Source organism: Octodon degus, unplaced genomic scaffold (genome assembly GCF_000260255.1).
Source record: "Octodon degus isolate 3935 unplaced genomic scaffold, OctDeg1.0 scaffold00150, whole genome shotgun sequence".
Classification (NCBI taxonomy): Eukaryota; Metazoa; Chordata; class Mammalia; order Rodentia; family Octodontidae; genus Octodon; species Octodon degus.
In genome coordinates, this window is record NW_004524726.1 from 4,313,303 (window position 1) to 4,326,741 (window position 13,439).

A 13,439-nucleotide genomic window follows, 5' to 3' on the forward strand; every position below is an offset into this window, starting at 1 on the left:
GGGTCTTTAAATTTAGGGGTCCTAATGTTCTTTAGTTCTTTATATATTCTAGAGAGCAGACCTTTGTCTGAGTGCTTATTAGTTAAGATTTTTTCGAAGTTTGTGGGTTGTCTTTTCACTTTGTTTATAATTTCTTTTGACGTGAAAAAACTTGTCAATAAGAGATGGTCCCAGTTGTTAATTCTTTCAAGTGTTTCCTGTGCGATACTTGGAAGTTTATGTGGAGTAGATCTAGAACAGCCAGCCCAGTGCTAAAGAAGAAAAGCCGAGTTGGATGTCTGACACTATAAGACAAAGCATAATTTTGGAAAACAAAAGCATATTCATCAGTGGCACAGAATAGAGAACCACAAAATAGATCCATAAAAATATGGTCAACTGATCCTTGAGAAAAAAATAGAATAATTTGATATAAAAAATAGTGTGTTATAGGAAAGGAATACCAGAGCAATTATAAGAGATTGAATAGAGAAGGAATGTTGACAAAGACCTCCTGGCTGTGACAAAGTGACTTGAAATCTACCATCGATGAGTAATGGCAAACCTTTTAGAGCTTTCAGTGATAAGCTGCCATGGCCCACGTGCCGTAGACTTGCCACCATTGCCATGAAATAAAATGTAAAACTGTACACCATACTTGAGCCTGGGTTTGACAATAACTTTTAAAATATAACATTTAAAGCATAATATATGAAGGAAAAAATTGAGGAGCTTGACTTCTTTGAAATTTGTAACACTTAAGGAAATGAAAGTATAACAAACTAGGAGAAAATCTTTGCAAATATATCTGATAAATGATTTTTTATCTAAAATAAGTACACATGTATAAAAGTCTTAAAATTCAGCAATATGAAAAAAGTTAAAATGGATCAAAAGACATAAATAGACAGCCTACCAAAGAAGATTTACAGATGGCAAATAAGCATATGAAAAGATGTTTGAGGGGTTAAAATGCTATTTTGGCACATAGACTACTTAAGTTAAAGGCATTTGCAAAACAGCAGGTGCAAAGAGATCATTTTGACCTCTGTGATGTTTATTAAAATCAGAAGATGAAATTCTCATGTAAAAAACCTTATTCTACAAGTATACAAAGTCTTCATCTTTAAGGATAAGAAGCAGAAAATTGAAAACCTCTATACAGACCTTGTTTAAAAAAATATATCCTGTTTTAAATCTCTCCTTGTAAGTTTGTTGCTTTTTTCATAACTATTTGTTGTCCAAACCACTATATAATTAACTGACATTAGCTCCTTTTGGGGTCTTCATTTCTTTGAGGACTTCTGTGCCATGTGAAATGTGAACTTTTCTTCTGCTAGTTTGTCTTACTCCAGTGTAATTCTGTAGTACATCCATACCAAAAGGAACAGAAGTGGAATTTTTCTACTTCTACAAAACTTGGCACTGAACGCCATTGCTGAATAATAGAAGACACCACTACAGGGTGTCTAACACTGTAGGATAGATTTGATCACAATGCACTGTGAATGCTTAGATTTTTAAAAAATAAAATGTCTAACCATTAATGCCCCTCACTTTGAAAAGTCTTATCCCATCATTTTTGCCATTTTCTTTTTCTTTTTATATTTTTTTTATTTTATTTTTACATTTATTTGGGGTGTGTGTGTGTGTGTGTGTGTGTGTGTGTGTGTGTGTATGGCCAGCTCCGCCCACCAGGGGGCGGAGCTGGCTGGCATGTGGTGCTGGGGGATTGAACCGAGGTCCCTGTGCTTTGCCAAGCTTGTTCCAAGTAGGTGCTTTAGACCACTGAGCCATCTCTCCAGCCCACTTTTGCCATTTTCTAAAGCAGTTTTGGAAATCCTTTTTCATTAGTGTCTTTAATGGTTCTGTTGGGAATCCCTCAATGTCCCGAATTGATTTAAAATGCTCTACTTTGGGTGATCAGATGGCTCAGCAGATTAAAATGCAGGGGTGGAGGCATCAGCCCCCTATCCCCAGGGTGGGGGTATCTGTGAGGGCAATTGAGACTGGGCGTGGTGGCACATACCTGTACTTCTAGCTTTTGGGAGGATTAAACAAGTGGATCTCTAGGAGTCTCATCTCCTGGTGAGAACCTGAATGCCCTTTAGACCTTTCCCTAAAATACAAAAAAAAAAAAAAAAAAAAAAAAAAGTCTTAGGGCCTGCTGTGCCAGCTCATGCTGTGACTGCAATTAAGATTGGGTGTGATGGTGTGCATCTGTAATCCCAGCTCTTGGGAGGCTGTAAACAGGCGGATCACTATGAATCCAGTTTACTAGTGAGACCCTGAAAACCCTGTACACCCTTCTCTAAAAATATAAAATAAATAAATAAATAAATAAATAAATAAATAAAATGTTCTACTTTTACGGTCATTTTATTTTGGGGGAAGAGCCTAAAGTTCCATGGTGCAGATCCAGTGAATATGATGGGTAGAACACACCATAATGTATTTTCATTGGACAGAAATTATTGGGAATGTTTTGAGTTGATTCAGCATGTTGAAGCAGCCATCAAAATATAATTCGTGAAAGAAGACTTCTACAACTGCTTCAGGAAATAAAAAGAACAATGGGATATATATATATATATTTTTTTTTTAAGTAGACAGGGTATTTTGAGGAGGACTAATGGGAATATAAGTAGCCATCGTAATTTTTATTTAAGCATTTGCCACTTTTTTTTTTTTTTTTCACAACTCAGTTGTTATTGCTGGGTCTGTGCCCATACAAAAGTCTGCCAAGTCCTCATGGTGGCTGCGAGCCAGCATGGCATGGGGATCCAAAACCAAGAATGTGCCACTCCCTAACTCACTTCTGCTGCCTTCTTTCCCCTCTGGTTAACCTAAACTTCTTTTTTTTTTTATTCGTATACGAAGCCTTCCCCACTCAGTGCCTTCTACCACACCATACCATCCATAGAAACTCCACTCCCAGCCTAGCCCAAAAATTATTGTACTTCTTTCCTGATTCTCATTTGTATCACAGGAAGAACTCTTACAGTTATAATGTCTAAAAATCAAAATACCCACCAGATCAGGTGTTGGTGAGGAGTTTGTGCACAGAGATCCCTATTCATTGCTGGTGGGGTACGAAAGTGTGCATCCACTGTTATTAAATGGCAGTTTGAAAGCTACATGTAAATTTCACAAAGAAGCCAGTAATTATATGTTAGGTATTTACCCAAATGAGTTGAAAACTCATGTCTATACAAAAAGTAGTATGCAAATGTTTACAACAATTTAATTCATAATTGCCAAAGCATAGTGGCAACCAAGCTGTCTTTTAAGAATAGGTAAATGAACAAACTATGATATGTTCAGAGAGTAGAAAATGTCATTTAATATCCAAAGTGAATGATCTCTCAGTCCTAAACACATGTTGGAAGTAGGATGCATACTATTAAGTAAAAGAAACAACCTGAGACATCCACATGCTATATGATTCCATTTATGTGACATTCTGTAAATGCTGTAAGTAGAGAGATTGTAGAAACACCAGTGACTGCCAGGGGTTCTGGGGACAGAGAAGAAGGAAATGATGAACAGTGTGGCACAATTTTTAGAGAGAAGAAACTATTCTATTCTACTTCCGTGATAGGTGCATAATATTAGAGATTTGTCAAAATATAGAATTGAGAATACAATCAGCCCTAATATAAAGTGTGGATCGATAGAGTTACTGGTACATAATTTATAGCAAGTGTTCCACACCAATTCAGAATATTAACAGGGTTATTTGTGTATATAGAGGGAAGAGCATGTGACAACTCTTCTGCTTTTTTAAGTTAAAAACACTTTAAAAATAATAAAAACAATATTAACTTTTAATATACTTGATCCATTTATACTAACTTTGTTATTCACTTTTTAAACATGGAGTCCAATTTTTGTTCTTATGCAAAATTCTTAATTTTAGATTGAAATAGGTGTACTGAAATTTCACTTTAGCTATTACCTTCGGTTGGGCAGTTTTGTGCTCCAGTGAGAATGCTTTTTATAATTTTTGACATTCATAACAAAATTGTTTTCCTGGATTTTTCCAGTTTGCATTTGCTTGCAGTACTAATTGAAAATGTCTCTCTATGCAATTCTTGGCTGTGATGAGGTGGTGTTGGTCAGAGTGTTTCTTTGCTGTTGTTGTTTTGTTTTTTGTTTTTTTATGTATTTTGTAGGGGTCTCCTCTGCAGCTGGTTCTCGTGATGATCCTTCTGTTTTTCAGCCTCCCCAGCGCTGGAATTACAGCTGTGCACCACCACTCCAGGACTGTGGTGGCTTAGTGGGCCCGGAGGTGTGGGGCCAGCATGGCATGTGGTACCAGGAATCAAACCATAGTCCTTCAGTCCACTGAACTATCTCGCTGACCTGATTATTGTTTTTGTTTGTCAGAAAGTGATGACATAAATGATGAAAATACCTTGTATCTTTTGATACTTTTAATCACCAAAGTGCTTATTATTTTGCTTTTTGTGTTCTAATTGTATTTCTGTATGAATTGTTTATTCAAGTTCTTTTCCCATTTATTGTTAGTGGTCTTTCCTGATCCTTAAATATTAAATGAAGTTAATAGCCCTTTTAATAAAGAATATTGAGTTATTTTAGATCTTTTGTAGTATAGGTGTATAAATAAGTAAGACAGTGAAATGTATAATAGATGATATAAGAAACTTAGCAATATGCAAAAGTGCTTTTCATATAAAAATTTCTATATTCACTAGATTTCAAGAGAAGTATGTTAAAAATATGACTTAACAGAAATCATCTGGTTTTAGAAACCATGTTATTATAATTATAGATGTCTGTATTATTTGAAGCATCATCTTGATCTTAGAATTTAAATCTCATTTAAAAATAAAAATTAATACGATTTGTGCATATGAATACCATAACTAATTCATCTAACATTTCTATTATTTACTATGTAGTCTATTCTGTGTCTATCAGTTTCTATCTTTTAATATTACAAAAGTTTTATGGTTTTTATTAATGACATTGGCAGTGGCATACGCATGTTGTTTTCCTTCAGATTTTTGCTGCAATTTTACTGTACATATGAACACACAAATGCACACAGCCAAATGCGCTCAGATGCCCACATAAACATATCAGAAAGTGATATTTATTAGTGGTGGTTATTTTCAGTGGTAAACTTGTATCAAGCCCATTGACTCTAAACTTATGCAAATACATATAAGATTAAATGATTAAGTTCTCTTCTTCTAACGATATTGGTATAATATTTTGTCAGCACTAACCTATTAGAAACATATAATGAATTATTAGACTCGTGATTTAGATGTCGTCTTATTCATTTTGTTGTTAAAAATGTATAATATATGTCATGATCTTTGTACTATCTTTTTATAGGCTTTCTGGGCTAGAATTAACATGTGATAGACATTAGGACTTTAAATTTCATTAATACTCTTCTGTTGTTTTATGTATTTCTAAGAATTTATTTCTCCAGGTATTAAAAGGTTAATTTAGATAAAGGTTTTATAGAGGATCTATAATTTATGGTGATTAAGTGGTTTGTCTTTACATAGACCTGGATTTAAACCATGTTCCCTAGTAGTAGTTGTGTGATCCTGGATACATGATCTCTGAAAATTTATTTTCTCCTTTATATAATGAATATCTCTTAGTTTCTTCTTCATAGGTATGTTGTGAGTTTAAACTACTTGACACATACTATAGTATTTGGCTAGTCCCTGTCTCATAGAAATTAACAAATAAGATATTATCCTCAGCCTCAGTATTATAGATTTGGGTATTCTATACTATTTGTGGGACTGTTAGAAGGTTCTTAGGATTTTGTTATGTTTTTGGTACTCTGCAATTTCTACAAATTCTAAAGAGACAGTTCTCTTCATACATACATAAATTGGGGGGCAGGCAGGGAGATGGCTTAGTAGAATAAGTGCTTCCCTGGCAAATGCAAGGGCCTGAGTTCAATCCCCGGTTCCGCAGAAACAAAACAAACCATACATAGATGATAGAAACATAAGGGAGAGGAGAGATACTAATTTCACAGTATACTTAACATGTAGGTTTCTTTATTCAAAGACTAAAGAGTTGCAGTTGTTTGGATTTTGACAATCACTAAGAAATTACTTAAATTTTTATTTGGAGAATTCTCTTCCTTGTGATTAGAACAATAATGTATTCTTTAAGTGTAATCTAAATTTATGCTGTATACCTTAAAAATATTCCCAAATCTTGTATTGTATGCACAAGGGAATTTTTCTCCAGACTGACAAGTAGACTATGATTTATTACAGGATCTGCTTTTAACATTATTTTGTCTGGAATGAACAGAGTAGTTGGAGAAACTCCATCCATCTTATTGTTTATTTGACACTTATGCCACATTAAACGTACCTCAAAGAAACAATACATGAATAAGAAATTGTGTTTAACAGTGATAATTACTCATCAGTCAGATAAATCTCATGACAATAATACAAAAGGAATCCTGTCAACAATGTCTGTTATAGCATATTTTTTTAACTTGAGCAAGTTTTTCAAGCAAATAGTCTTATTTTCTTTCTAAAAGCTAGTTTTACAGTGTGCTTAAGTTCTTTTTTCAACAAATTAACTGCTTTATCCAGGCCTTACTTTTGCTAGGCTAGACACTGATTTTGATGTGAGTGTTTAGGATAAATAGAATGTGCATGAGTTGTTAATGTCTATTGGAGAAATGACAAATGGGGAAATACATTTTGATGAACTTTCATACTTTTAAAAAGTTTTTTTTTTATTGTTTTTGTTTAAGGAAGAGAGGAGAATAATTGAGGCAGGAACAATACTTGTGCAGCATTGTGGAATTTTCCCTGACAATGTTAGAACTCTGGGACTTAGATCTGGAGATTAGCTCATAAATGAGATGTGATACAATATCAACAAAATGCTTATTTGAACCTTTCATTTTTATTAAGCTTAGTTTCTAATTCATTTTGAAGTTTGAGTGATTTTCATTTGTAATTACATAATTGTGAAATATAGAATTGGGAATTCTGGAATTGTGCTTCTATTTTATATTGCATGAGTATACTTTTCAATGTTAGACTGTCAGCAGTATATGGCTGGCTCCTCAGTTGGTGGCGTCAATTCAACAGTCTATAATAGCACTCTCTCCCTGAATTAGTATAGGTTTTATGTTGTCTTTGAATAACTTAGATCTGTGTTTGCCCGTGCCTAACATTGATTAAACTGGTAGTTGCTGCAGACTATACTGTGTTCCAGAATCCTAATTTTGAATTCTATTGCTCATGGATAAAGATTGAGATTGATCTGATTGACTTTTCTTTTATCATAGGGATGTGTTGATAGTCCCGGTAGTTGCCGTCTATTTACCTGTATTACAGATATTTCTGGACCACATTTTTCCACCTCTACAATTATAGAGGTAGATGTGCTTGTCTTAATAGGGTATGCAAACCTTTCATCCACTTTGTCACGAAAGGAACATCCTAATGAAAGATGTTGGCTGTTTATCCTGGGTTCTACAATTCCTCAGATTGTCACTGATTTAAAGGGAAAAATGAAAGAAAAGAACTCATTTCCTACAGTGCTCTTTAACAAAGCAAAGCTTTTAAGCTGTTATATTTATGAAAGCATTCCAGATGACCTCATAGAAAAATGATAGTATGAGTGAAATCATGAAGTTGTAAGGAAATTTATGAATCAGTTTAACCCTCCAGGTTAACATGTAAACATCAAAACCCATAGGGAAAAATGGAAGTGACCCAAGAACACAAAAAATAACATCTGAAATAAGATTATAACTGTTCCTTCATTTTTATTCTAATTGCTTTTATTAGGTTTTTTCCTATGTTTACATTCACTTAGATCTACTCTAATGGTTACATAATAGTTTTGGATTTGAAAGTGAACTTAGAGTTCCCATCTATATTCAGTTCTCTGACTTGTGTGAAAACTAAGATCCAATAACTTGCTTATGGATATAAGTTTCTTAAGGGCATGTTTAACATTTACTAGGTCTACACATGTTTATGGCAATTTCTCTAGCTATAATGGAGCCATTATTTTTGAAGTACTCTTTTAAAGCATTCAGCTGAATATTGTGAAATCTATGTTCCTTTTAAACAAGGTATCAAGTAGTAGACTAAGTGTTCATAGAAGCATGTTTATAAAATACTAGGAACCATTAGGATTGTGTGCGTGTGCGTGTGTGTGTGTGTGTGTGTGTGTGTGTGTGTGTGGTGCTGGAGATCAAGCCTAGAGCTTCTCACATGTTAAACAAAAACCTCTACCACTGATATATATCCCCAACCCAGAGCTGTTCTTGGATTTACCTGTATAGTAAGCAGTGTTGCTTTGGAATGTATCACGTATGTAATCATCGATAATCAGCATGTGAGATAAACAGCTTGTAGTTTGGAAACTTGTGGTATTTTTCAAATCAGTATGTTAATACTATGTGGTATGACACAGAATCTCATTCTTCCACTGTCTGATTTTAATTATTTTTTAATGTTTTTCTGAGATGTAGCATGTACATTTATATATACCCATTTCAAAACAGAAAATTGTTGGAAAGGAAGCAAGTAAATAGAGTTGAACAGGTTAGCCAAGGCAAAAGCTTCCAGCTTTGAATTCTGTCATGAGAGGAGTGAGTGGCTTGTTTTATCCTTATAAGTGTGTTTGTCCTGAATGATTACTCCGCAGCAAACACTACCAGATCCCCTGTTAGCCCGCTCTTCCTACTATCAGTCACCACACCAAAACCAAGCTAACTTTGGCCTAGTGTTCAGATTTTAGCTTCACCACTTCTCTTTTCTGATTTCATTTCTTGGCCATTTTTAGATTAGGATTCGTCAACTCTGATCTTTGTAAGCTTGTATCCATTTTTAAAAATTCTATGTAACTGTCTAGGCTCCTTGGATCAAATACCTCACTTTTAGCACAGAGACATAACAAAATGATGTTCCCAAATCATTTTATTCCTTTAAGGTTTAACCATGTATCATCAGCAGGACTAACATGCTCAAGGATTAGAAAGTTGGTATTATGGGAGTAAAAAAATTCTTATGCCACTGATATGCACAAAGCTCAGGTTTATATCTAGTACATTAATTTTAAATGCAGTGCCTTTGTGGTGTAACATTTCTTAGGTTTAGACAATTAGGAAACACTGCTAAAATGTGACTCCTTAGGGAGCATGAATGAAGAATTGCTCAGAAACACAGTTCTATAGCTATGTAAATATATGTCCTTTCAAAAGCTTTACACTAATTTTGCAAGCTGAAGCATCTATTTTCTTGCCCATTCCACCAAACTTTATTTCTCATCCTTCCTAATGTTTCAGTCAATGGTGTCACATGGGTTTCGAAGCCCACAGCATTTCCTTCTCTCCACTCTCCAAGTACAAGGTGCAATCTTAGTATAGGCTGCATTATGTCTTTCCCTGAATTACTGCCACAGCTTTGTAAATTACTCTTCATGCTTCTGATATTACCTTTCCTCTAATCTTTTATCCATAGTGTACCAAAGGTAGCTTTTTAAAATGTTTATCTAATCATCTCTCAGCCAGTTTTAAAAAGTTGCAGTGCTTCAGAATCAAAAGCTTATTTGCATTGCATGGCTTCCTTTCTTCCTATTCTGATCTTTTCAGATTTGTATCTTTTCTTTTGTACTACTCCCTCTCCCTCTGCACATACACTTTTATTATGGGATTACTTATCCTGATAAAATATACCATATTCTTCCTCACCTATAGCTGTATTTAAGTCTGCTTTTCATTAACTATAACAAAATGCTAGAGATGACTAACTCATAAAACAGTTTTAGCTCACATTTTGGGAAGTTGAAGGTTGTGATATATTTGGCTAGGGTCCTTTCTAGTGAAAAGTGTCTTGGATGCATTCTGACATGGCGGATGGCAACAGCAGAAATATGTAAGAGAGCTGGCGATTCCACCACCTTGACCAGGAACCAGAGAGATTGGGTGGAGTTAGGCTTTTAGAACAGCATTCTGTGAGAACTTCCAGAGACCAACAGAAGAAATCCTTTCATGCCTAAAAAGTTTTCACTCTGTTCCATCTCTTGAACATTCCACCGCCACCATTGCCACACATAAATCTTTGCAGGACAAATGAAGTCAAAATCACAGTGTGCCTTTTCACATGCCACTCTGCCTGCCTGTGACATTGTACTTTTGCATTTTGTCCCTCCTTTTCCTGATTCCCTACACTTTATTCACAAGTTCATTCTGTTCAGATTATCACTGCTCGGTGGACTGCCAGATACACAGTGTGATTCTTCTAGTAGAATGTCTGTCATACCAGTACAGACATTTTACTTAAAAAAAAGTTGTTGATCTTTTATTAAACAAGTACAAATTAGTTTTCATGTATTTGTTTTGTATAAATGGAACTAATTAATTTTACAATTTGTTTCTTATCTACAAAATACAGTCTTAACATTATGTGACTAGGTAGAATATAAAAGTACTTGTGTTTTTGTCTCTTATTTGTTTAGTTAAAGGACATAAAATCAGCAGACCAGAAAACAACGCTACTTCATTTCCTGGTAGAAATATGTGAAGAAAAGTATCCTGATATCCTGAATTTTGTGGACGATTTGGAACATTTAGACAAAGCTAGTAAAGGTTTGTGGTTTATTTTGATAGAATATTTCATTGCTGTGTTCTAAAAGACAAAACAATGCTTTTTTATATATACTTCCTACTATTTTTAAAATTTTTTGTATTGAGTTATCACATTTTTAAAATATGAAGTTAAAGAATATCAACTTTATTCATTATGTTTAGAACTGAGTTTAATATATTTGGTTAATAAGGCTTTTTATTTATAAACACATTGTTTTGTAGCTTAAATCCGTGGGTGCCTGTGAAGCTTGAGCCTGTGCTGTTAAATGCCTTCTTCAGTGGCAGTGTCAATTCCCTTGATTCTTTTTTTTTTTTTTTCCCCCTGGTATTTTAGGGAAGGATCTACAGGGTGTTCAGGTCTCACTACTAGATCGGACTCTTAGTGATTTTCCTATTCACAGCCTCCCAAGTGCTGGGATTACAGGTGTACGCCGCTACACTTAGTCTCAGTCGCCATCTCAGAGCGCCCTGGGAGAGGGGCCGGCAAGACAGGCCTGGGGATCGAACCCCAGCGTCTGTGTGTGCTTGCAGGTGCTTTAATCCGCTGAGCTATTTGGCCAGCCCTTCCCTTGATTCTTTGCCATCTGCATGCACAGAATAATTGTTTTGTACCTCAGTCCCTAACCAGCAGTCTGTGTCCCTTTTGCCTGAGTTCTAAGTCCATCTAATGGTATTGAACTCTCTGTGTCTAGGTAGACCCCAACTGCCAGACACACAGTTTGCCACCCTTGTTCCCAAGTTTATTCCCAGGTTCTAGCCCTTTCTGTAGGCTTAGACTAGGTTATAAAGATCATAAAGGGAAAGATTTATTATTAACACTTAGCTGTAAGATAGTTTAAATAAAAATCCTTGACCACCTTAAAATCCAATTTTGTTTTATATTTTAATGAAACAGTTTTAATTGGCTCCAAACAACTATTTAATGAATACCATTTGGAAGACAGTGCATTTGAAGTGATGGAATATCTGCATTCTTTTGTGTTGATCACTAGTAATTAGTAATGTTAAATTATGTTTGTAATCTTTGTATTTGTCAATAATAAAACTTGTCAATTTAAAGGACAATTTACTTTTTTCCACCTTAGATTATTTCTTCCTAAAACTTTTATTATTTCCTTCCTGCCTTCTTTAAATTTTCTTTTTATATAAAATGAGAATTGTAGGACTTAATCTGCAAAATGTGATTGGATAAGCTATTGTTTTTTAACTTTGTCCTCAATGCATGTTCTTCTGAAGTATATATTTCACACAGCTTGTTGGAGAAACTTTGAAAATAGCCTGGAATTATAAGAACAATTTTACTTTGACTTTTACACAAAAATCTAATATTCTCACAATATTGAATTAATTTGTCCCTATGCTATCTTAAAATGTTCTTGGGATAAAAAGAAAATGTTTATACACATGCGCATAGCACTTGCATGTACACACATGGAATTTAAGAAATAGAAACATTTAAAATTATCTCTCATTAAACCATGTAAGATAGAACAAAAGAGTATAGAACCAAATGTGGGGAAACATTTACAGTAAACTTGAATGTATTACAAATAACTTTTCACTGAATGGGCAATAAGGCATAAATTGACATTCCTGAAATGAGACTTCTGAAATTGTGGAATATGTGAGCAAACTAGATTTTTAAAAATAGAAAATGGGCATTCTTGATGGACATTAACTTTGTAAGTAACAGGGCTTGTCTAGAAGGGAAGGAGTAGAGTTCCTTGACTGATAGATGGGATCCCCCAGCCCACTGGGGAGACATGTTAGGACCTTAACAGGAATCTTGACAAGTATTATTGGATAATAACTATTTGGATTTCTCACCAATTTATTATTTTCTATTGCTAAAACTAAATAATAAACTGGAACATAGTTTTTCTTTAGATGCCTTTTCAAATTTAAATGTAGATGCCTTTTTAATTTAAAATTCATTTTCTAGCATTTTTGCTGTAAATAAACTTAAAAAAATTTATCTTGACTTATTTTACTTGAAATTCTGTGTAAACATTGTGATATTTCACTTTTAAAAAATATTTACCTTTTGTAAGGTCTTGCAGAGTTGTAGTTTGGGGATTTGTTTCCTGCCTTTTCTTCCTTTCTTGGTGTTTCTCCTGGCCGTGCTGGGGTTGTGGGGCTTAGTTTCCATCTGTTCCAGTGGAGGCATGAGCATGTGTGGGTCAGCAGATCCACTAATGTGTTTCTCTGGGAGCGGCCAGCTTCCTGAAATAGAAGAGCCATTACTGAGATGATGTTTTTCAAGTTTAGGTGATTGTTGAGCGTAGTTTCTTTTTATGATTGCATGACCCAATTGATGAATGAGATTTTAGAGTAGTACATGTAATGTTTTAGATGAAATTAGTATTTGTTCGCTTTTGAGAATTTCCAGTCTGAGAGATCACATTGAAAACTTTACAACTTGCAAATCTCAGCAAGATGCGCCATGAATTAAAAAGTACCTTTGTTTTTGAGAGTTAACAAATCCTAGTCATTAGGTACTCCTGGATCAGCAGGAGGAGCTTTCATTGCAACTAATGAGCTTACCCATGTGACAATTTTCAAAAATCTACTTTATTAGAGCTACTTCTTTTTTAAGAGATAATGGCTTACAGCTTTTCTGTGGTAGTTCAGTGAAAACATTTTGGTTCATTATAGAATTTCTGTATACTGTTGTAATATTTTTCTTTTTTATGGACTTTCAGGAGTTGAATATATTTTTTCCTCATATAAACAGTTATAATTAATTGATCATAAAAGTTTCATTGATTACTTTCAAATAAGCTGCTTCAGTCTTAAGTTTAAATCTGATCTTTATGAATAAGTAGAA

General features: G+C 34.4%; 1 protein-coding gene across 1 annotated transcript in view; it reads left to right on the forward strand.

Annotated features, from left to right (window-relative positions):
* Diaph3 (diaphanous related formin 3) overlaps nucleotides 1-13,439 on the forward strand; it is a 523,261-nt gene that overhangs the window by 299,258 nt on the left and 210,564 nt on the right. Inside the window, exon 22 of the mRNA XM_023702376.1 lies at nucleotides 10,483-10,612. Coding sequence (XP_023558144.1) covers nucleotides 10,483-10,612 — 130 coding nt within the window. The remainder of the gene's footprint in view (nucleotides 1-10,482; nucleotides 10,613-13,439) is intronic.